This window comes from Aspergillus ruber (genome assembly GCF_000600275.1).
Source record: "Aspergillus ruber CBS 135680 unplaced genomic scaffold scaffold00018, whole genome shotgun sequence".
Classification (NCBI taxonomy): Eukaryota; Fungi; Ascomycota; class Eurotiomycetes; order Eurotiales; family Aspergillaceae; genus Aspergillus; species Aspergillus ruber.
The window spans coordinates 178,366-201,252 of NW_024467314.1; the positions used below are offsets into that span (position 1 = coordinate 178,366).

The 22,887-nt window shown below is 48.6% G+C and overlaps 9 protein-coding genes across 9 annotated transcripts; 5 read left to right on the forward strand and 4 right to left on the reverse strand.

The window, feature by feature from the left end:
- The first annotated feature begins 2,465 nt into the window (after nucleotides 1-2,465).
- Nucleotides 2,466-4,068, forward strand: EURHEDRAFT_413615 (protein kinase RIO2). Its single transcript, XM_040782210.1, has 3 exons — nucleotides 2,466-2,619; nucleotides 2,697-2,838; nucleotides 2,924-4,068. Exons 1-3 carry the CDS (start codon nucleotides 2,557-2,559, stop codon nucleotides 3,919-3,921), a joined length of 1,203 nt encoding a protein of 400 aa, XP_040637703.1. The 5' UTR covers nucleotides 2,466-2,556; the 3' UTR covers nucleotides 3,922-4,068.
- Nucleotides 4,069-4,236: 168 nt separating this feature from the next.
- EURHEDRAFT_502873 (mitochondrial 54S ribosomal protein uL23m) lies at nucleotides 4,237-5,367 on the forward strand. The gene is made up of 3 exons (XM_040785783.1): nucleotides 4,237-4,408; nucleotides 4,483-4,773; nucleotides 4,839-5,367. Exons 1-3 carry the CDS (start codon nucleotides 4,320-4,322, stop codon nucleotides 5,065-5,067), a joined length of 609 nt encoding a protein of 202 aa, XP_040637704.1. The 5' UTR covers nucleotides 4,237-4,319; the 3' UTR covers nucleotides 5,068-5,367.
- A 602-nt stretch (nucleotides 5,368-5,969) lies between these two features.
- EURHEDRAFT_104409 (uncharacterized protein) lies at nucleotides 5,970-6,417 on the reverse strand. The gene has a single exon (XM_040777671.1). The coding sequence runs from the start codon at nucleotides 6,325-6,327 to the stop codon at nucleotides 6,067-6,069; it is 261 nt and encodes an 86-aa protein (XP_040637705.1). The 5' UTR covers nucleotides 6,328-6,417; the 3' UTR covers nucleotides 5,970-6,066.
- EURHEDRAFT_104388 (uncharacterized protein) lies at nucleotides 6,111-7,027 on the forward strand. Its single transcript, XM_040777670.1, has 3 exons — nucleotides 6,111-6,367; nucleotides 6,420-6,731; nucleotides 6,789-7,027. The coding sequence occupies exons 1-3, from the start codon at nucleotides 6,349-6,351 to the stop codon at nucleotides 6,980-6,982; spliced, it is 525 nt and encodes a 174-aa protein (XP_040637706.1). The 5' UTR covers nucleotides 6,111-6,348; the 3' UTR covers nucleotides 6,983-7,027.
- A 1,332-nt stretch (nucleotides 7,028-8,359) lies between these two features.
- On the reverse strand, nucleotides 8,360-9,465 carry ergS. Its single transcript, XM_040785502.1, has one exon. It carries the CDS (start codon nucleotides 9,409-9,411, stop codon nucleotides 8,404-8,406), a length of 1,008 nt encoding a protein of 335 aa, XP_040637707.1. The 5' UTR covers nucleotides 9,412-9,465; the 3' UTR covers nucleotides 8,360-8,403.
- Nucleotides 9,466-10,695: 1,230 nt separating this feature from the next.
- On the reverse strand, nucleotides 10,696-13,562 carry EURHEDRAFT_516285 (putative LON domain serine protease; the record flags this gene model as incomplete). Its single annotated transcript, XM_040786463.1, has 2 exons — nucleotides 10,696-13,022; nucleotides 13,082-13,562. 2 exons carry the CDS (start codon nucleotides 13,560-13,562, stop codon nucleotides 10,696-10,698), a joined length of 2,808 nt encoding a protein of 935 aa, XP_040637708.1.
- Nucleotides 13,563-14,190: 628 nt separating this feature from the next.
- Nucleotides 14,191-15,803, forward strand: EURHEDRAFT_413620 (putative hydroxymethylbilane synthase). Its single transcript, XM_040782211.1, has 2 exons — nucleotides 14,191-14,625; nucleotides 14,699-15,803. The coding sequence occupies exons 1-2, from the start codon at nucleotides 14,337-14,339 to the stop codon at nucleotides 15,433-15,435; spliced, it is 1,026 nt and encodes a 341-aa protein (XP_040637709.1). The 5' UTR covers nucleotides 14,191-14,336; the 3' UTR covers nucleotides 15,436-15,803.
- On the reverse strand, nucleotides 15,678-16,866 carry EURHEDRAFT_458876 (IGBP1/TAP42 family protein; the record flags this gene model as incomplete). The annotated part of the gene is made up of 3 exons (XM_040784539.1): nucleotides 15,678-16,250; nucleotides 16,304-16,580; nucleotides 16,649-16,866. The coding sequence occupies 3 exons, from the start codon at nucleotides 16,864-16,866 to the stop codon at nucleotides 15,678-15,680; spliced, it is 1,068 nt and encodes a 355-aa protein (XP_040637710.1).
- A 347-nt stretch (nucleotides 16,867-17,213) lies between these two features.
- On the forward strand, nucleotides 17,214-22,515 carry EURHEDRAFT_458720 (putative RNA helicase/RNAse III; the record flags this gene model as incomplete). The annotated part of the gene is made up of 14 exons (XM_040784530.1): nucleotides 17,214-17,440; nucleotides 17,494-17,687; nucleotides 17,756-17,859; nucleotides 17,912-18,177; nucleotides 18,230-18,337; nucleotides 18,390-19,071; nucleotides 19,122-19,250; nucleotides 19,305-19,373; nucleotides 19,426-19,608; nucleotides 19,662-20,732; nucleotides 20,786-21,700; nucleotides 21,746-21,931; nucleotides 21,989-22,141; nucleotides 22,213-22,515. 14 exons carry the CDS (start codon nucleotides 17,214-17,216, stop codon nucleotides 22,513-22,515), a joined length of 4,590 nt encoding a protein of 1,529 aa, XP_040637711.1.
- Nucleotides 22,516-22,887: the final 372 nt, after the last annotated feature.

Consider the following 22,887-nt stretch of genomic DNA (forward strand, 5'->3'; position numbering starts at 1 on the left):
TGAAAATCTGTCTGATAAAAATCTATCTTATTCAAGTAGAAATGGGTACCTCATTTCCACCCTTTTATAACCAACCCATCTCAACAAATCTTCACGATCGTCACGATAGACGAACGAGGCTCAGCCACATCAACCTTGTTGCGGATTTGCCAAGCCAAGCCAGCAATACGAATTCGCAGGTCATTTTCAACGTGGCGGTTCTTACTTGTACATCGCATCGCATCACACATGGTGGAAAGCCAATACGATGGACGGTACATGGTGATCCGTGGGGTTATTGCTGTGTGTTGATGTCATAGGGTCTACAGAGCCTTGGGTTATGTGAGGATGGGAAAATCAGCCCTGCTTGATTTTGATAGGTATAGAAGGATGAATGATCAATGTGCCTATGTTTAGATATGATTCTATTACACGTGATGGATTGGAATTGGTATACAATGTTGCGGTCAATGATACGATAGGATTCAATAGCAATGCACCGTGTGCCTACATTCCTGGGCTCTTCTGATGCCTTGGTCACACCGGTCCCCGATTTCGCGGTTGAATCTCGAAGGACGCGTAGGTGTCCTCCTTCGGGTGGGAATGTTATGTCCTTGGAGCTCAGCACTAGAACTGAACGAACTGACCAAGTCTCATGAAGAAAAGTCCTTGCTCAGATGGCCTGCCAATACTTGTTTCTGGTGCGCTTCTGTTCTGGGCCTCCATCGGCCTGCCTGGATCTTCGAGATAATGAGTTGAGTACATTGTCATTAAAGAGGCAGAAGGCGGTATTGTTGACAGACCAAATCCATTACAGTAATTTACTTTTTCCCCTTCTCCCCTGTTGTGCTTCCTTGTATTGAGTGGCATGGTTGGATATGATCTCCTTTCGAATGGCGTAAGGGAAGGCTCCTTCTTGGGGAACTCGCCATGTTCAAACGCGTGCTTACGCTGAACAGTTGCCATGCGGCTCAGAATGGAGAGATTTACGGCCTTGTGACGGGTGTCTGTCATGTGCTTCTTGCCCTACCATTTGTGGGTATGGCTGACACCGTAGAAGGTGACGAGCCGGGGCTATGCCCTTTGAAAATGGATTATTGGTCCACGAGATCTGCTGATATGTCAGTCAGGTCAGAACCGATGAGCTCATGCCAAGGCTCAGAGTTGACTCGCAGAGACTTGCTTCCTGTAGTCGCATGGCAGACTTCTTTCGCTTGGTATATATCTCAATGGCTAATTGCGCGACTTTCACCAAAATCATTTTCCGACCTGTGGAATATCTCAACGCAGTCCCTCGTGGTACCTGTTTTTCTGCACCACCTGCACAGCGCAGTGCGTTTCTAAGTGCTGCCACTCTTTGTGAAAGAAGACTTTGCGGCTCTGTGGCCATTTCTGGTATGCTTTCGAATAGTCTTCCAGCCTAGTCCCCATGGATGGCCGTGTATCGAGGAAGAGTCCAATACCAGTCGCCAAGCGTTTACTACCACCGAGGTAAGTCCGGCTAACCAGAGGATAAACAGAGCTGTGAGTTGCGGATTCATTAACTAAGCCCGTGACTTCATGGGAAACGGTCAACATGAAGGAAATGCTCGATTTATGAGGACAACACTAGATATCGTACTATCGCTCTCATTTTCGAGGTGCACCACCATTTCGAGCTTGGCAAATGAGGTAAAGACGATTTCGCGGGCCAGTCAACGTCGACCCGGGTATTTGAGAGCTTCATATGGATCTCCGTTCAAATTTCAGTCGATGCCGTTGTACTGATGGTAGCAAATGCTAACATGCTTGAAAGGGCCAGAACGAGAAACCTGGCTTAGACCAGAAACCAGTTTCTTTGCCTTTCTGTATGTCAAAAGCAGCTGCCTTTGCGGATTCGTGCTCTTTATAAGAAACCGGCGATTGCGGTGGTTTTAACCTCCGGGGGTAAATGAATACCCACCTCATGGAAATCGGGAATGATGTAGACTTCGATAGTGTCGTATCTGAGTTTTGAGGTGATTGCATTATGTAGAGCTCGATTGGCTCGAAGAATGTTGAGCTGTTGCTTTGTCAATGGGCGATGCGACTCCAAATAGATGATATACCCCCATAATGTAAGTCGTGGTTCGTGGTTCATAGCAGCCGAGAGAAGGCACCCAGTGACGTTATTTCTGGAGGCATGATTACAATATTAGCAATGTTGGGAAATTGCTACTGAGAGGAAAGATGATGTAGTAGTAGAATTAAGCAATCATGATGCTTGATGTACGATAATCTGCCTGGGTGGCAGATATGAGCAGAGAATTTCTAAAGATATACTCTGTAAAATCCACATAAAGCTCCTCGGGATACTGTATGATTCATATCTACTAGTGATTCGTAGATCGATAGAGCTGGTCTGCATGTCTTGTATCAGGACCGTATATTACCAAAAACAGAAACTAGGGCATAGGGCAAGCGGGCGATAAGTTTTCCGCATTATCTTCAACGGTCCTTACTGTACTGCCAACCCAAAAAAGTAGCGCCCAGACAGCTCAAACCTGTTCATATTCTATTTAATCCTTCTGGGTTGGAAACGCTGATTCCACAACAACCATGAAGCTCGATGCTAAAGCGATCCGGTACCTCAACTCAGAAGATTTCCGAGTTCTCGCTGCAGTATGGCGATACTCCATCCCCGCTTGTCATGCAATCGCAGCCTGTCGTCTGACAGCTAACATAGAGATAATGAATAGGCGGAAATCGGAAGCAAAAACCATGAAGTTGTGCCGACGCCGTTGATTGCGCAGATTTCTGGTCTCCGTGGGAGTGGAGTTACTCGGTCGATTTCTGCTTTGGCAAAGACGAACTTGATCGCGAAAGTCAAGAATGCAAAGTGTATGTCTCCCGCTTTGTTTGGCGCGAAGAATAGGACAAACCTCCTTTAGGAACATGCGCATTCTAACGCTTTTTGTTGGAATAGATGACGGCTACCGATTGACCTACGGAGGATACGATTACCTCGCTCTCAATGCGCACCAGAAACACAAGTGCATCTACTCTGTCGGCAACCAGATCGGGGTCGGAAAGGAATCAGATATCGTCGTCGTCGCAGACAAGACTGGCAAGCAGAGCATCCTGAAGATCCACCGCTTGGGCCGTATCTCGTTCCGATCAATCAAGAACAACCGCGACTACTTGCGACACCGAAGCTCCGGATCATGGATGTACATGTCGCGTCTGGCAGCAATGAAGGAATACGCATTTATGAAAGCTCTTCGACAAAGCGGATTCCCGGTGCCGGAACCCATTTCGCAGAACCGACACACGATCGTGATGAGTTTGATAGACGCTTTCCCTCTCCGTCAAATATCCGAGGTTCCCCAGCCGGACGTGCTATACTCAGAGCTTATGGATATGATTGTGAGACTTGTGCGGTTCGGTCTTATCCACGGTGACTTTAACGAGTTCAACCTTTTGATTAAGGAAATCGAGGATCCTGATGCTAAGGGCAAAACACCCGAGGGCGAAAGCCCTGAGATCATCCGGCTGGAGCCGATTCTCATTGATTTTCCGCAGATGGTTTCGGTTGACCATCCTAACGCCGAGATGTACTTTGATCGCGATGTTAACTGCATCAAGCGGTTTTTCCAGCGAAAGTTCAAATTTGTGAGCGACGTGCCTGGTCCTTTCTTCAAAGACGCCAAGAAGCAGCTTATTAAGAATGCATCCGAACGACTGGATATTCAAGTTGAGGCGTCTGGATTCTCTAGAAAAATGGCGAAGGAGTTGGAGGCATACATGAAGGAAGTTGGGGCCAACGAGGACAATGAAGAGTCCCGGAATGAGGATTCTGAGGACGACGACGAGGAAGAGGAGGAAGAATCAGGGTCTGAGGAAGATGAAGAGCAAACGTCCGGGAAACCGACAGACGAGGTCGACGATAGTTCCCAGAAACTAGGAGAACTACGCGTGTCATAAGCTAGGGGAATTTCATTAATAAAGAATCTGAGAGTAATGACTATCATGAGCAATGCATTTTCTTGTGTACTGGATAGATTGAATTCTTTTCGCGGTCTGTTTAGAACCTGTTAATGATGACCATAAATAAATATTTCTGAATTGCACCTTAACGAGTCTTTTGCATGGTATTTATCCATTCAGTCTCAACGAAATAATTTGATCCAGCATCCAACGTAGAACGACTGCTATAGTCCACTACGGCACGTGACGCGGCCAACTGCGCATTTTCCGCTCCAAAAAGTTTCGCCGAGTCTGATTAAATCTCCGGACGAGACTCGTTTCCCCGCGATTGTCAATTCAACCAATTCGGTCTCTATTTCTTTCACACAGGCCGTGTCTCTCCAGGATAAGTCACCATGGTGCGCGCCTTTTCCAAATTCCCCAAGAAGCCCGCGGGCTGGGTACCGCCCTCAGCGCCGCTGGAGCAGCGGAAGCAAGTATTCCTGTACGTCCCCAGGTCACCAATCCAGATTCACCGTTCTATAACTTGGACGTGAACGGAATGCTAATATGCTACAGCCCCGAATTCACAATCGCCCTCCTCCGCACCCCCTTCCTCCCACCCCGCTTCGCCTCGTTCCACGTCCCTCTGAACTTCAACAAACTCGACATGCGCGACTACCTGCAGCGCCTGTATGGAGTCGACGTTCTCGGCGTCCGCAGTTATATTGAGCAGCAGAAGATCACCCGCCTGCGGCCGATGGGTAGATGGGGTTATGGGAAGTTGAGGAGACCGGAGTCGAAGAAGAGGATGACGGTTGAGATGAAACAGCCGTTTGTGTGGCCTGATGCGCCGACGGATATGTCTGCGTATGTTTATTTCCTTTCTTTGGTGGTTAAGACTGAGGGGTTTGGTGAGCTAACGGATGGAACAGATGGGAGAAGGACCAGTTCTTCAAAGCGGCCAAGTACCAAGAGGATATCCAGAAAGCGAACCGTCCCGATGCCGGCATGGAGCCCAACAAGCCTGAGCGTGAGGCGTTTGAGGAAGAGGCTAAGCAGCTGCTGGAAGGAAAGAAGGCCTGGAGACCGACTTGGCAGGCGCTGGGTCTTAGCTATGACCGGTCAGCACTTGGTAGAGGGAACAATGCTCCAACAAGTTGAGTTGGGGGTTTTATGAGCTGATGTGGGTTAGTATGGATGGTTTCTTTTATCGTTTTCTTGGTTTGTGGGATAGAAAAGCGTTCCTGTTTCTCTGTCTGTATTTTTGGGTGTTTTCATAGTCTTTGAACTGTGAGGTTTGTATTATATTATCACTTCTAAATACATGCCCCTCGGGCACGTTTCTCATGGTTTCCAATTACTTGAATACAGAGGTTTAAAGTCTATTTATTATGCGAGATGACTTGCCTCCCTTTCTCGCCGTCTCTCTTCCTCGTACATACTCCTAAAACGCCCCCGCAGACGGATCCCCACTAAGCTTATCCAACCCATCTCATCAACCAGGTATGCCCCGTCACCAAATCGCGAACCTCAGCTAAAAGCAGCCTGATATTCAGACAAGCTCAAAAATAAGGCACGGCGCGTCAAACTGACAAAATACCCTCTCATGCGTCAGGTCATAGTCCTCATTCTCGCAATCATAGTGATGCTTGTAGTTCTGGCAGAGGCCGTACCTGCGAGCCCTGAATGCGGCGCTTGACTCGCTTAGGATACGGAAAGATGAGGATTCTGGCGAGAGCCAGGACTGCAGACTGACATAATCTATGGCATATTCTAGGTCCCGGGTCTGAGAGCTCTGGGAAGGGGGTGTTGCGACGACGACGGGGTTGCTCGTGTCGATTGAACTGTTTTGGTAGAGGGAGAGGAGGGGAGGACGCGAAGCGAGGCTGAGCTGGTCGACGAAGCGTCCCAGGATTCCAACTTCCGGAGTTGCCGATCGGCCTGGCTTCTTGTTGAGCCAGCACATCTTCCGTTCCCTGGTATGAGTGGGCGCTGATGCAGTGGGGTGTTGGGTAGTCGGAGCATTAGCTGTTGATACTCCGGGCTTGCGTTGACCTTCGCAAGGTTCACGGCGGTGCCATTGAAAAGGCGCATTGCTGATTCTTTGAACAGGGAGCTAGGATGAGCCAAATTCCTCCGAAGGTAATTGAATGAGGGTGCTTACCCATACGCCGTGCTTAGATCGGAGTCCATACCTGGAGCGTCATGCTTTGATTGCGGCAAACAGGTCGAGCGCTTGAGAACAGCGCAATCACGGAGCGCGTCGTAACAGAAGCCATTGGAAATGCACAAAAGGACGATTGAAAGAGAGTGTATCCTTATCTCATGCTGACCTGATTGCTTGTTTACCACCGGCGGAATTACGGATGTATGAGGGCATTGTAGACTTAAATACGACGTCAGCAACAAGCCCATTTTCATCCTCTAACAGCACAGAACAGCATGAATCTAACATTCTTTAGTAAGTCCTCAGCATGGCCTGGTTTTATATCAAGTGGTTAATAGTGGTCTAGCTCGTAATCCCTTTTTCAAGAGGGTAAGCAAAGATCTACCACTCCCCCCAAGCATCAACAAAGATGAACAAGCGATTCTCAACATTCTTCACAACCACCATCTCCTTGTACGAATTTCATGGCCTGAGTTTGAAATAAGGTCTGCCAAGTCAACTGCAAATAGAACAAGATTCGTTCTCAGACTTAGATCTGTCTTTCGTGTTGTACGACGAGTCGAGATAACCAATACCAATGACGGTGTTTGCATCTGGGAGGATTCAGAACCGGGAGTGACTTGTCGTATACACTGGACTGTGTCTGGTGGCCAAAGTGGTAAGGCTAGGGGTCTTCCATTATATTAGGAGAACCTAGAGCTGACAGTAATGGTAGGATACACTCTTAAAGAGATGTATGTTACTAGAGGATCTCGATTCGTATGGCTAAGCTCGAAGATATACGGTGGTCATCAGGTCGCAACCTTGTTTTTGATGAGTTTTCTGAAGAAGATTGACCGGGTGGTTACCACGAATGTCCCGGACAGTGAGCGGCGACATCACAATTTGAAGAAATGTAGAGGGGACTGAAGTCTATATGCAGCTCATTTACTTCATGTCAAGAACACAATAGGCTTCATATGCTCTCCTGTATTATTTCCTAATTCCGTAATCACATTGATTGTCAGGCTTAGTGAGGTGGGTTGCGTTAGTCCCGCTCTCATTGATCCATCTAAGGAAGTCAATTGGCCCGGGAGCAGCACATTATAAAATGTTTCAAGTCAGCAGATTATAAAATTCTGTCTGTATATACCTACGGGGTGTTGGTGGAAGCAGTCATTCTCACAGTTTAATCTAGTTATCCAACGCTTGATTGCTGAAAATGCTGTCGGCGGTATAGCAGCGAGTACGTGGTCGTCGTCCTCGTTGTTGATGTTTTTCACCAGGAGGAGGGATGAAATAGTCTGGTGTGTGCTTTTCAGGAAGTTGCACTTTATTAGTGGGCTCCTTCAATGAGAAACAGGCAATATAAATGATCAATGGCCAATGATCCCAGATAGGGCATAAGTGGGTCGATTGTTGAATATAAACCAATAAAATCGCGTAAAACTCCACTGAGGCAACATTATCGGTGCTTTTCGGTGTTCTTTTCAGAGAAAAGCGCATTTCTCTAGAAAATCACCAACAGAGAGCAATGTCGTATAGACTTCAGTCCAACAGTTACAGGTGATCTTTTTCTGTATTTTGAAAACCAGCTAGCTGCTGCCATAACATGTTTGACCCTCGTGATCATTCCTTTCAACATTCACCTCATTCCCTTCTTCCGAACCTATCATCGAGGTAAGCCCTCAAAATGTAGTTCTATACTATTTGTATAAGGTTTTACTTCCTCTGATTATTGCTGAAAGGTCATTATGTCCCACTTCTCCCGCTCTACGAACCGCATATCTAGCCATATTTCGCCAGAATGAAGAGGTCCGTGTTCTAATGAACCTCCGCCAGCCATCTCACCACCCGCACCTTGCCAAAGCATCGCGCGCCTTCATAGAGAACCCAATTTGGCGAACCAATGTCGAAAGCCAAGAAATTGAGCGTCTGCTGTCGTACGGGCGCAAACATCTGCATAGATCCTTCTGTTGACCTTGCAATTGTGGTCGAAGGGCTGGCTCCAGAGAGCCTGCAAATGCGCTGTCGACCACTGTTACAAATTACAATATTTGTACTACATTTCTACCGAGGCTAACCCTCCTGCATTTTATGGTGCAGCCGAGGATACCTAGCTCACTGTTTAAAAGGCATGCAACTGTTCATTATTTTTACCCCACATAATGACATTGCTACTGGCTTTGCGGGTGTTTCCCTTTACTGTTAGTGCTCCCTTACCTACCACATGTTTGGCCGAGCGTTGTGTCCTGAATGTATCCAAAGAATTACCTGTATAAAACGAGTATGACTGGAGATATGTGAATAATAATCAACATCATAATGATGTATCAACCTGGCTCAGTCTCTCAAACTCGACGCGGCTTATCCTTAGTCCTCCCTTCCGGCCACGCCAACTTTCTAATACTAATATGTGCCACATGAGCCACAGCAAACACCTGCCTCAACCCAGGCACACCCCCCGGAAAAACCAACCCCACTCCCGCATCCTGCCTCTCATCCGGCCGGAACTTATCATGATACGCCTTCTTCCCCGCCAACGGTAACCGTCGAAATGTGTAGCGATGCACATATCGAATGACTTTTTGTATCCTGGATGATATGCCCGTCATTTCACCGAGTGACTGGAGGGGTTCGTATCCGAAGCTTAGTGTGGAGATGTCCATTTGGTTGAGCAGCGTCATTGAGGTGTAGGTTAGGAGTTCGCTGACTCCTTTGGGTGCCCAGGGTGCCGCGACGCAGGGGTCGAGGTGGTACGCGCGGGAATCGCGTATGCGGCGGAGGGCTGCGAAGCCCATTGTTGTGCCGTTGGCGTCCCGCGCGTAGATGAAAATCATGAGGTCGGGGAGGCAGAAGGGGTCATAAACCGTTATGAAGGCTTGGGATTTGCCGCGAGCGGTTTCGCTGCGCATGTGGCGCCAGGAGTCATATACTTCCATTAACTTGTGCTGGAGTATTGGGTTAGTTCTAACAGACGGTATGTATACGCCCAATGAGATGCCTCCTTTCTTTGTGTCTAGGAGATGCTTGTTCTGCGTTATGATCCTCTTCCCATGCCGTTCCATGAGGACATCGTTATCCATGGGATTCAGGGCCCGCTCAACACCGAACTGCATCGCCGTCCACTCGCGCTGTCGGGCATATTTCATCATTACTTCGCTCGCGCCCATTATTACTATCCCCCAGCGCCGTTGTTTCCGATACATCTTGAATTCATGTAGGATGTCTCCAAAAATGCCTGGATCGCATAACGGATCCCCAGTGACTATAGTAACCCGATTCTGGAGCTTATACGATAACGCACCTGTCCGGGCGCCGTTGACGAAGAATCGATAACTTGGGTCCAGCACGCCCATGTGCGAGACATGGCCGTATTGTGCAGCGAGTCGGGTTATAAGTTTTCGTATATCGTCATCGTGAAATGCGTCTGGCGCGGTGACATCCAAGTAGCTGCCCGTTTGTGGTCTCTGTGTTCGTTCGCGGGATAGATCATACTGGTTGGAATAATCGGAATGATATTCATGGGAGGGCGAAGATCGACTGGACGGAGGATTACTGTTGGATCCGGTCGAATTCACAAGTGTTGTTGGCCTGCTCCCGTCACTCCGGCTGCGGCGGGCTTGTTCTTCTTGCGACTCAGCGTTGGCGTTATAGAAAGGTTCATGCTGAGGGGGTGATGGAGGGCTAGATGAATAGGAATAACATTGTCGTTCGGACGAAGGATGAAATGGTGAAGGATGATTGACGTGATCAATGCACCACTGACGATTCAACGATTCAGCCACAGAGTCGAATAACAACTGCTGCTTCTCGTTTTTCCTTTTCGCATATGGTTTATTTGCATTTTGTCGCCTTGGTTGTTGCTTTACATTACCTCCATCCTGCGACAACAACGATGGTGGCTCTGATCGAGTCGACATAATGAAAGAGGGGGTTTTCTAGATGCAAAACACTCGATCGTTTCTCCCATCTACTGCTCTGGATATTCCCAATAAGCCCGCAGAAGTAAGACCCTGAATATCAGACGTTGTTTTCTGGATGCGTAAATCGGAATGCAGTCACCAGAGCTAGAATTTTGCTCCGAGGGGTTTTCTTGGGCAATCACATTGTGCGATGGATGTTGATCAGTCTGAACATCATATTCCTAGTAGAGTATTAGCTCAGCGGGCGGGGAGAGAGGAAAACGGGATGAAAAGGGAAACCTACGTATTACATTTCCTGGCTCTGCATTTGCTGGTGTCATTTCGCGTTCTGTTGGTGGTAAAGTGGTGGTATCAACGTCAGCCCAGAGGTCGCAACTAGGGCAGACGGATGATCTAACCATTCGGGCTGCCGGAAATGGAGGCACCGTTTTCGGAAGCATCATGTGAAATAATAATAATAATAAGTAAATAAAGATGAATGAAGTTTGATTCAAGTATATATAGCATTGGAATCATATATACAGATATTCAAACATAGTAGACGCTAGACGACGTAAAAGCATGTGAGTCACGCTATGCAACAGTGAAGGGACCCGACATGCGCCGGAGAATTAAAGAATGGACGGATATCAACACAAAATCAGGGATTGAAAAGAGTTCCAAGATAGGAAAGTATCAAAAATAAAGAAAAGCAGATTATTACTCCATAGTGAAAAATCACAGACGGCTCTCTACGAAGTTCACTTGCTGCTGTCCCCAATGGGAGTCAGGCCACACCTGTCGGATAGCTTCCCAGATATGCTTGACATAGATGATCTGGATACCATCGATGACCTCCTGAGGCACATCCTTGACATCCTTCCGGTTGTGATGGGGAAGGAGGACAGTCTTGACGCCAGCGCGCAATGCACCAATGAGCTTCTCCTTAATGCCACCAACAGGCATCACTCTACCACGTAGAGAAACCTCACCGGTCATGGCAAGCTGCGGAGGCACGGCTTTGCCGGCAAAAAGAGAAATCAAGCCAATCGTATGCGCGAGTCCAGCAGAAGGTCCATCCTTGGGGATAGCACCGGAGGGACAGTGCACGTGGATGCTGCGGCTCTTCATAATATCCTCATTGGGGTCGTGGGTCAACCCAAGCTCGAATGAGTGTGCCTTGACCCAGGTGAGAGCCACTTCTACGCTCTCCTTGAGCACATCACCAAGTTTTCCAGTCAGTTGGACGCGTCCGTTGCCTGGCATATCCGCAACTTCAATGAACAAGATGCTGCCCTGACCGCCAGTGGAGTACGCGACAAGACCAGTTACCACACCGGGACGACCATGCTTCTCAGTTATTTCCTCTTCAAATCGCTCAACACCAAGAATCTCCTCCAGGTCGTCAACCGTGACAACTGGGTTGTAGGTCTCTGGCTTGCCAGTGTCTCCGGCGTCCGCAAACTGAACGGCCTTGTGACGACAGATGGCACCAAGTTCACGCTCAAGGTTGCGAACTCCCGACTCGCGGGTATAGGATGTGATAGTCTTGTCAAGGACGTCATCAGAAAGTTCAACCTGTCCATCCGACAAACCGTTCGCCCGAATTTGCTTGGGCAAAAGGTGTCGCCTGGCAATGTGTCTCTTCTCAACGGTGGTGTATCCGGACAACGCGATGGTTTCCATACGGTCAAGCAGCGGCGCGGGGATAGTATCAAGAGAATTGGCCGTTGCAATAAACAAGACCTTGCTCAGGTCAATCGGAATGCTAATATAATGATCGCTGAATGTATGGTTTTGCTCAGGGTCGAGGACTTCGAGCATTGCCGCAGATGGGTCGCCTTGGAAATTGGCACCGCCAACCTTGTCAATCTCATCCAACAAGAATACTGGGTTGTTTACACCGGCCTTCTTGAGGCCATTGACTACCAGGCCAGGCATTGCTGCGACATATGTTCTCCGGTGGCCGCGGATCTCAGCCTCGTCTCGGACACCACCCAGCGAAATTCGGTGAAATTTACGGTTGAGCGAAGCCGCCACAGACCTTGCCAAGCTGGTCTTGCCAGTTCCTGGCGGACCAACAAGCAACAAGATCGGAGACTTGTCTGTCATCCGCCTAGATTGCAGAAGCTCCAGTTTAGACTCAATCGAGACCCTGTCAGCCTCAGACAGGAGCGGGACATCCTTTTCAATGTCCTCGTCTGAACTGTCAAGGTCTTTGGTCAACGTAGAAATTTGTTGTTCGACGTCCTGATTAGTCGTCTGTTTCAACCTGAGCACAGCCAGGTATTCAAGCAGCCTCTTCTTGATCTTCTCCAGCCCGTAGTGGTCATCGTCTAATTGCTTTCTCGCTTTCGTCAAAGTGTCAGGGCCAAGCCGGTCTTCAGTGAACTTTGACCACGGAATCTCAGCGAGGTTTTCCAGATAGGACCGACAAACGCCGTATTCCGCATTAGCAGGGTTCATTTTACGTAGACGTTTAATTTCTTTATCCGCAACCTTTTTGGCTTCGGCGCTAAGCTGTGCCTCGTCAAGTTTCTGCTGGAGCTCATCGACCTCGTTCAATTCTTTGTCATCGTCATCATTGTTGTTGCGTCTGCTAAGAGGCCCCGGGGGCGATAGACCGGTGAGGCCAGCCATTGCCCGCCTAGCCAAGAGCTCGCGATCACGCGGGTCAATCTGGCTGATGTCGATTGCAGGGCTTGGGGTCAACGATGATGAAGTAAGATGGGTGGTCTTGACATTGTTCCTGATATTCTGGACCTGTCTATCGAGAATCTCGACCACTCTTCCCAGTCTAGTGGGCAGATCCAATGAAGCCAAGATCCGGAGTTTCTCCTCAACGCTTGAGTCAGAAACATCCGTCAGGAAGTCAGCCAGTCTGGATGCGTGTGGCAAATCGGACTTGGAAATAAGGAACTCGAATTTACGCGCGACAATTGGCGATAGACGTGGAGATTGCGAAGGTATTAGCGACGAAAACCGTAGGAGGGTGAGAAGCTCTCGCGAGAGTCGTTTTAATTGTTGGAATGATTCCACCGTGTCAGAGTCACTGATTCCAGGGTCTATGAAACAGAGAACCGAGTTAGTTATCACTTATGTCAAGACTCTGGGGACATCTTACCTTTTTCTTCGTGAAGGATGACTTCCGCTTCGAAGAATGGCCTCTCTTTCAGCCACCGCTCAATGCTAAAACGCTGAACACCCTGGATAAGCAGAGACGGCTCTCCGTACACACGACGCTGAAGCCCAACCACCTTGCCAACGGTGCCATAATGAAAGAGATCTTCCTTCCTCGCCTGACCAGCGTCAACAGCCTCATATTCCTCCTTCTTATCCTCATCCAAGTTCTCATCGTCAATGAAGTTTTGAGAATCCTTGCTCAGATACGGTGAACCAAGCGGAACGCATCCGAAAGAGATGCTATTCTCATGTCGCTGGCCCTTGGACGCTTGATCCAGCAGCGACGACAGCAGGTTGGAGAGGTCCGGGCGATTGGGGACCGGAAGCCGCGCGGTGACCCCAGGAAGCAGGACAGTGCCCTTAGGAAGCGGAACTATAGCGAGCTTAACCGCTTCAGTCTTGTCATTCTTAGAGGATCCCATCTTTGACTGCCCTCGTGAGATCCAGCTGTGCGATATCGGACCTCAGCAGTAGTTCTGAGTGAAGGTTATCAAGCTGGTGTAGAATAGAATGGCAAAAACGATAGATGTGAGAAAACGTGGGGAAGTGTATGGAGCAATGACGACAGAAACGGGAATATTATGAGGAGACGGGGAGCGTTGGTTATAAAGCGGGTGCGAAAGGTTCCAGAACCTCGTGGATGAAAGCGATGGCTCTGGGGGAGAAAGCGATAGATAAGGACCCGATGCCGAGGTTAGGCTGGGAGGAGCGCCGATCCACTGCGCGTGGGAGTTAGCGTCTAAACAAGTGGTGGAGGGGATTGAATGGTGCAGGCACACACCAGAAGAATAAGAGATTATGAGAAAAGGACAAAGTCTGTTTTCACAAATTATTTGAAGTTGCGGTGGCTGTTGGTCCTACAAGTACTCAGCTCTTGCGCTGGCTGACGCTGGCTGGCGCTGGCGAGATATGGCGATTGCTGTCCTTGGACATCCCGTGATTCGAAGTTACGTTACATGACAATACATGTTTTACAATACTACGGTAACTTTGGTATGACATACGTATCGGCGGCCCGTTGGTCGGAGGGAAATGTTTTACGTTTGGATTCTTCGACGGCGACAAGGACTTTCGGTACCTGCAAGAGCACAAGTCCGATTTTTCATTCTTCTAGAGAGTCCGCAACAGTCCCTAGTTACACTTTAGTTGTCTTTTGTTGCCTATCACCCGGTACTATTGCCCGCGCATCAATCGCCATGACGTCTGCCCCGCCTCCCACTTCTTCCGATGCCTCCGCAACGAAGAGGACGTTTATCATCGGAACGCGCCAATCGAAGCTGGCCCTCCTCCAGACCAACCTGGTGCTTGCGGCGCTGAAAGAAGCAAACCCCGATTGCTCGTTCGATATCCATTCGCGCGAAACAGCGGGCGACAAGAATACCAACATTGCCTTCCGAGAGTTCACGACCAAGAACCTTTGGACTGAGGAGCTGGAGGAGCTTTTGATTGCGGGACATGTGGATTTCATTGTGCATTCTTTGAAGGGTGTGTCTTTGGTGCTATGCTGCTAGTATCTTAGCTGTGGTGCGACTAACTCATTTCTGTCGTTGTCGTTTAGATGTCCCAACCCTCATTCCGTCGTCATGTACCCTGGGCCCTATGATGAAGCGTGAGGACAGCAGAGATGTCTTGGTGGTAAAGCAAGGATTGCCCCAAATGGGTCTCGCCGATTTGCCCGCCGGAGCCGTCGTGGGAACTTCGTCCGTCCGCCGGAGTGCACAACTAGCACGGAAATACCCTCACCTGAAGGTCATGGATGTGCGAGGAAACATCGGTACTCGACTAGCCAAGCTGGATGCGGAGGATGGTCCGTTCAGTTGCATAATCTTGGCTGCGGCCGGTCTGCACCGGTTGGGTCTGGAGGGCCGTATCTCTCAGTATCTGGACTCGAAGAATGGATCTATGCTACACGCGGTTGGGCAGGGTGCTCTTGGGATTGAGATTCGCAAGGATGATAAACAGATCCATGATATGCTGAGCAATGTCGGTGATAAGGAGACTACGCTGGCAGCATTGGCGGAGCGAAGTCTGCTCAGGACTCTGGAGGGAGGCTGCAGCGCCCCGCTGGGAGCTGAGACAGAATGGGTTCAAGCCGCTGATGGATCTTCTAAGTTAAAGATGCGATCCATTGTTGTCAGTGTAGACGGTAGCCGGAGCGCTGAAGTCGAGGTTGACGGGGCCGTTGACTCTGCCGAATCTGCTGAAGAGTTTGGCGTTACTGTCGCCAAGGCACTTGTTGAGAAAGGTGCAGGCGCCATACTGGAGGAAATCCAGCAGAACAAGGTGACGACGTAAGGAATGATGGATGGCTCTCATGATAAAAGTGAACTGATACCATGGAGATGCTGGTCTTCTCCTTTGTAAATGAACATAAGAGTCATTTGAAAATACATAGAATGATTGATGTGCAAGAAATTTGCATTGTTTGCCTTGGAATATGGTATCATTAGTCGTGATAACAATCCGACACGGTTCTCAGTCCCTTCCATCTCAGTTCCTTCCAATATATATCGAGAAAATCAAAATATGTAGCGGAATCAACCCCGGTTGAGGGTGTTCCCAGAGCCTCTTGGGTTCGCTTCCTTGTATTCATCCCAAGCGCGTGCTTTCATCGTCTCTTCGTCAGCTATGTCCAGATCGTCCTCGTCGATCTCTGGTTGGATGCCCGACTGTTCACCTCCCTGAACAACATTGCCTTGCCTTTTCTCTTCGTCAAGATACTCGTCTATTGTCATAGTGGGGAGGTTATGGCTGGGCTTGAACACGCCTTGTTGGAGCTGTGTCCGACGATCGAGTAAAGTAAATGGCTGCATCGGCCTTCCATCCCTGTTCAATATTGGTCCGCCTCTACTACCCCGTAGTAATTGGGACAGAGAAGGATCAAGACGTTCGGAGTAGCCTGACTGGTCTGCATTGTTCCGTCTTCTACTATCTTCTTGTTGGCGTGAGTCTGGGGGAGGTCCTGCGTTGCGCATAGCCGAAAGCATTGAAAATTCTTGTGCAAGCAGATCAAGGGCTTGGAAGGTCTGATGGGTGTAGAGATCTAGTTCCGCCAAATATAGTCGTCGGATATCTTCGTCATCGAGCTGGCTGTGGTTCTGCGAGAGGTACTTGACGGGTGTCAGTTTGACCCTTGAATCTGGAGCCCCTACATAGAACGAACCTCAAGCTTCTGTTTCAGTTCTTTCTCTTCCCTAAATCTTGATACTTTCGCTTCTCTGCGGGTGGCAGGATCGTTCACCGGTGTCAACGAGAAGGACGTAGGTTTCGAGGTATATCGCTCATATAGCTTTCGGTTGCCATCGTTGAGCAGTCCATAATCATCCATGTGCGTAAGGTATCCTTCATAACTCTGTAAAGAGCGCCGAAGGAGAGCTTCGCGATCCGAGCTGTACGCTCGTTGGAGTAGGTCCGCGAGAAGATATTCGAGGGTCAGATACCTTGAAAAAGAAAAATGAAATCAGTAAACATGGCAATCCAGCCAGAAAGTGCAAACGAAATAGCTCACTGCAAATCACCCGTAGACACCTCTTCAATTGGCTCATTTGCACTAAACAAGGAGAGCAATCTGACGAGTCGCTGGCATTCCTCGAACTTGGCGATGATGGCGGTCACATCTCTGCGATAGAGCTCGGAGGTGGTGTCGGGACGCGCTTCTAGTGCGGTCTTGTCTGCCTTTGCCGTGGCAAACAGAGATCGTAAATTCTGAGGTTGATCAGAATTCATTGTGAATATGTTAATTGATTGAGATGAACAGAAATTTTTTGTTTCCTTGATGAAATGAATGGTCGGAGTGGAAGCTCCCCGCTAGATCTGGATTTATTATGGAGCCCCGCGATAGTCGGCATTGATAACGATTCGTTTGTTGCTTTGTTTGTTACCAGGAGCCCTGCAGTGGTAGACAGTTCAGAATGGAAGTCGCATTCACTGTAATTATTGCTTATTGACTCTCTCTAGCTCCTCTTCTTTCCTTTCCTTCAGGATGAAAAACTACCAACTACTTAACGTACGGCTCAATGGTCCCGTTGATCTTACCCTGAAAGACTATCTACTAGTCATTACTTCGATTCAGGATGACATTCCTAGAGAATACTGGAGGGCAGAGCTTAATAAATGAGCAGAAACCCGTTGTCATCCTGCCTGGAAATCCAGTCGACAGTCCCACCACAGAAGATCCCGCTGTCGAGCAAGAATATATATCTTCCTGTGTATCGGACGACGATATAGAACAAGAGCCAGCAGAGGATCTGAACGATGTCACAAAACGTCGAAGAGCGCAAAATGCTTCGTTCGAGGCCCTGTAAGTGCGCATTCAAGAGCTCTGCGTGACAATTAGACCTAACTGATGAACAGGCTTTCCAAGCGCGCTGATACGGGCCCCGTGACGAAGAAAACCGCATGCGAAGATATTCCCGATGCTGAGCTTTCTACAGCACATCTGGTGGCGAGGCGGGATCTAGGACACGGGACGTTAGACCCTCGGGAATACCAACTGGAGCTTTTTGAAAGGGCTAAGGTGCAAAACACTATTGCGGTTCTCGATACGGGTAAGTGCTGGGCGACAACTCCTGTGTTGGCTTTGATGACTTTGCTGTCTAACAAAAATTATTTCTAGGATCTGGAAAGACATTGATTGCTGTGCTGTTGCTGAAGCACGTCATCGAGAAGGAGCTGAACGATCGTGCTGAGGGCAAGCTCCCTAGAATATCATTCTTTCTGGTATGAAGAATCAACTATGATATGGGTAATGTGGATAGCTAAAATTATTCAGGTCGACAGTGTCACACTTGTATACCAGCAGGGTGCTGTACTGCGCAACAACATCGACCAGAATATTGGACAGTTCTTCGGTGCCATGGGAGCAGACCTATGGAGCAAGCAGACCTGGGACGAGCACTTCAGCGCAAATATGGTTATTGTATGCACGGCAGATATTCTGAACCAATGTCTCTTGAATTCGTATGTGAGGATGGATCAGATTAATTTGTTGATCTTCGACGAGGCACATCACACCAAGAAGAATCACGCTTATGCGCGGTTAGTGTTGAGGGTCCCCAAGAGAGAAACTATGACTGACTTAATACCCTAGGATTATTCGTGATTCCTATCTCAAAGAATCCCCGCCCAAGCGCCCGAGAGTATTTGGAATGACCGCATCGCCGATTGATGCTCGAGGTGATATTGTAGATGCGGCTGCGTACATCCCAATATGACCGAAATGCCTGATATTTTATACTAATCAATGATAGAAAGCTAGAGACGCTGCTAGACAGCCAGATTGCAACAACCTCGAACCTGACCCTCCTACGACAATTCATCAAACGTCCAACAGAGAGGGAATGGGCATACGATCGACTAGAAGCACCATTCGGAACCGGTTTGTACAAAACCATGAAAGACCGGTTTGGTGACATTGCCTCGTTGGAGTCCGTCTTCAGGTTTGCATGGAACGCCAGTTCCGAGTTGGGCAAATGGTGTTCCGATCGGGTATGGGCTCATGCTTTAGCAGAAGATGTGCTGCCAAAGCTTGAAGGTCAAGTGAGCAAGGTCATCAATGACGAGAGCTCTAGCAGAGTCCCCGAAAGTGCATACAAAGAAATTGAACGGATAAAGGAGGCCAGCGGCATTGTCAGGAACCATACCTTTGACAGCCCCGATGCCCTCGGCTCACTCAGCTCTAAAGTGCAGCTCTTGCATAGAGAACTTCGCAAGCAGTTTGAATATCCCACAGAAACCAAATGCATTGTCTTTACCGACATGCGGTACACGGCCAGGATATTGTTTGAGCTATTCACCGAGTTGAACATTCCATACATGCGTCCCGGTGTGCTGGTTGGCGTTCGATCTGGTGATCTCACCGGAATGAACATAACCTTCCGTCAACAGTTTATTGCCCTGGTCAAGTTCCGAAAAGGAGAAATAAATTGCTTGGTAAGATCAGACCCAACGCATGATTTGTGCTGTGCGCTAATTGTCTTTAGTTTGCCACTTCGGTAGCTGAAGAGGGACTGGATATTCCAGACTGTAACTTGGTTGTCAGGTTTGATTTATATCATACCCTCATTCAGTATGTACAGAGCCGAGGCCGTGCGCGACATTCTGACTCAACCGTACATACCCCAAGAAAGAAAGCCATGAGAGACCTGTAATGACACACTGTTTAGTATGCCACCATGGTCGAAAAGGATAACTTTGAACATCGAGAGCGGCTTGTGGAAGTTCGGAATGCTGAGGTACGTTGACGTCAAACCTAGTAGTATATGCATAGTGCTCATTTGCCATTAGCAAATAATGCAGAGCTTTTGTGAAGCCTTGCCAGAAGATCGTCTGTTGAACGGCGGCGAGCATGACTTAGAAGCGATTCTTCAACATGAGGAAGGCAAACGAACATACAAGATTGCGTCCACAGGAGCAACGCTAACGTACCATTCGGCAATGGCTATTCTTGCACGCTATGCCAGCTCTTTGGTAGGAGTTATTTTATGGCTGATTGTTAACATGCGCTAATTAAGTGCATACAGCAATACGAGAAAGAGTCGCTGACCCAGGTTACATACGTTACTCTTCCCATCAACAATACCTATGTCTGTGAAGTCATTCTACCAGAGAAGTCGCCCATTCGAGGCATAACTGGAAATCCGGCGATGAAAAAGTCAAGCGCAAAGCAGTGCGCAGCCTTTGACGCCTGTCTTCTGCTACGAAAGCATAAGCTGCTCGATGATCATTTCAATTCGGTCTATCATAGACGGCTACCTGCTATGCGGAATGCAAAACTAGCCATCACGTCGAAGCATACAAATCAATATGACATGATATCAAAGCCGTCTTTTTGGGATATCCCGGAGAAAACCTTGCCAACCAGGCTCTATGCGATTCTCATCTCGTTCAAACCTTCAGAGCCGCTCTCAAGAGAACACGGTGATATAATCCTGCTTACTCGAGAAAGACTCCCAGAGTGTCCGTCATTCTCCATATTCCTTGACGAGGATGTGGAAACCAACATCTGCTCAACAGATGTGCTGAACAAATTGGAAGTCTCCAATGATGAGCTGGACTGCTTGACTGACTTCACGCTCCGCGTCTTTCGCGATGTGTTTCACAAAGTCTATACCAAGGAGCCCGAAAAGATTCCATACTGGTTTGCCCCTGCAGTCCAGTCGACTGAACTTGACAACTCTAGCCCACCTCGAGGTTTGGTTGATTGGGAAACGCTATCCTTCGTCCGCAAAAACGAGGAGATACAATTCACTACTGACCTAGACCCGAAGTCATTGGTCAACCGACTCGTCTACGATCCCTGGGATGGTAGATTCCGACTCTTCACGGGTGAAGTGGACGATACGCTGCGCCCCTCAGACTCTCCACCGGACTGGGTGCATCGTCGGAGGCACATGGACAATATCATGAGTTACTGCGTTAGCCTTTCGAAGAACTCCCGTGCCAGGTTCTTCGCGAAAGCCAATTGGAATCAACCAGTTTTTCACGCTGAATTGGTTCGTCTTCGGAGAAATCTGTTGGACAGAATGGTGGAGCAGGAACGAGAAGTAGAGACCCGAAGCGTCGTCTGCCTAGAAGCTCTGAGAATATCTGCGGTTTGTCTTCCCTCCCATTGTTATAATTCGTGCTTCTGCTGACACTAGCAAAGATCCCAACCTCACTTGTTACTTCATTCCTCACATTCCCCGCAATCGTTAGCAGAATAGATTCCCATCTGATTACCCTCGACGCGTGTAAAACCCTGGACTTGGCTGTCCATCCCGAGTTTGCCCTCGAAGCATTCACGAAAAATTCCGACAACACCGAAGAACACAAGGGCCAGCAAATCCACTTCCAGCGTGGCATGGGCAAGAACTATGAGCGTCTCGAATTCTTGGGCGATTGTTTCCTCAAGATGGCGACTTCCATTGCCTTGTTTACGCAGAACCCAGACGACGATGAGTATGATTATCACGTCAACCGGATGTGTCTCATCTGCAACAAGAACCTGTTCAATGTCGCCATCAAAAAGAAGCTTCACATGTACATTCGGAGCCGTGGATTCTCCAGACATACATGGTACCCGGTAGGCCTTACGCTGCAAAAGGGTAAAGATCACAGCAAGAAGGTTAGTTCGGAAAGTAAACACGCACTGGGAGAGAAGACAATAGCCGATGTGTGCGAAGCGTTAATAGGTGCATCTCTACTCTCGGGCGCCCCAGACCACCGGTTCGACATGGCTGTGAAAGCAGTCAGCGCGCTAGTTGACAGTGATAACCACACAGCAACAAAATGGAAAGATTACTTCAGCCACTACTCTCTTCCTCGATATCAGACTATGAGAGCAGACGGGTTTGAAATTGACCTCGCCAAGAAAGTCGGAGAGAAATTGGGTTATCAATTTCGTTATCCCCGACTCTTGCGATCTGCATTTACTCACCCTTCGTACCCTTCTGCGTGGGCTAAGGTGCCATGTTACCAGCGACTGGAGTTCTTGGGTGACTCGTTGCTGGATATGGTTTGTGTCGAGGATCTGTATGCGAGGTTTCCAGATAAAGATCCCCAGTGGCTCACAGAGCACAAGGTAAAACTTCAAGTAACAGTCATGGGACACGACTAACACTCTTAGATGGCAATGGTATCCAACAAGTTCCTTGGTGCTCTTTCAGTGCGACTCCAACTCCACACGCACCTACGACATTTCAGCAACCCGTTGCAGTCCCAGATCACCCATTATGCCGAGGAGATTCAGACCGTAGAGGCTGAGAGCGAAGGTGCCGTGGATTACTGGGTTGGCACTAAAGATCCGCCGAAGGTAACCCTGATAAGGACCCTTTCAATTGCCTGTGCTGTTTGACTGACGGTTATATAGTGCTTGTCTGACATGGTCGAATCATACCTTGGAGCGGTGTTTGTCGATTCGGAGTTCAACTTCGAAATGATCGCATCATTCTTCAACAAATATATCAAGCCATTCTTCCATGACATGTCCATCTACGATACTTTCGCAAACAAGCATCCCACTGTAAGAGCCTTCCCGATAAATAATGCGGCAACAGCATCTCGAACTCTTGACCCCGACTAACCCATTACCAGACGTATCTGCACAACAGACTCACAAACGAATATGGATGTGCCAACTACTGCCTCAAAGCGGGTGAATTCCCGGGAGTCGATGGAACCCCAGCTAGTGTCCTTGCCGCTGTAATCGTACATGATGCCGTCATTGGCGAAGGAATGGCATCTTCTGGTCGCTACGCTAAAATTAAAGCAAGTGAGAAAGCTCTGGCTTTGCTTGAAGAGATATCTCCCACAGAGTTTCGCGAGAAGTACCAGTGCGACTGCCGCGAGGCCAAGGATGCCCAGGATAATATGCCGGATGTTGGGACTGCGATTTAGCCTTGCTTGGGCGTTGGTGAACTGAGCTGCACATAGCAATTTCAGTAGTTTCAGCCTTCATTGGAATTTAAAACAGACTGTCCACGTTTCATTTCTGCATAGTCGTAGTCTGGGTCAGGAACAGGCCAGTGGTTAAGGCGGAGACAAAGCCAGGGAACGTCACATGCTGCCGCCGTTTGGCGCTAACTAATTCAGGACTAGGGCGGAACTCCCCTGACCGCGTCCCACAGCGCCGGGAGAGTCCAAGGATAGCCTCACCTTCTGGACAGGTCGACCGCTTGATTCTCCGGACGGGCTCCTTTCGTCTTTTTTTCTCTTTGATACCCCGTCTAGTCACGATACCCTGTCATACTCTCTTTCTGTTAATATCAC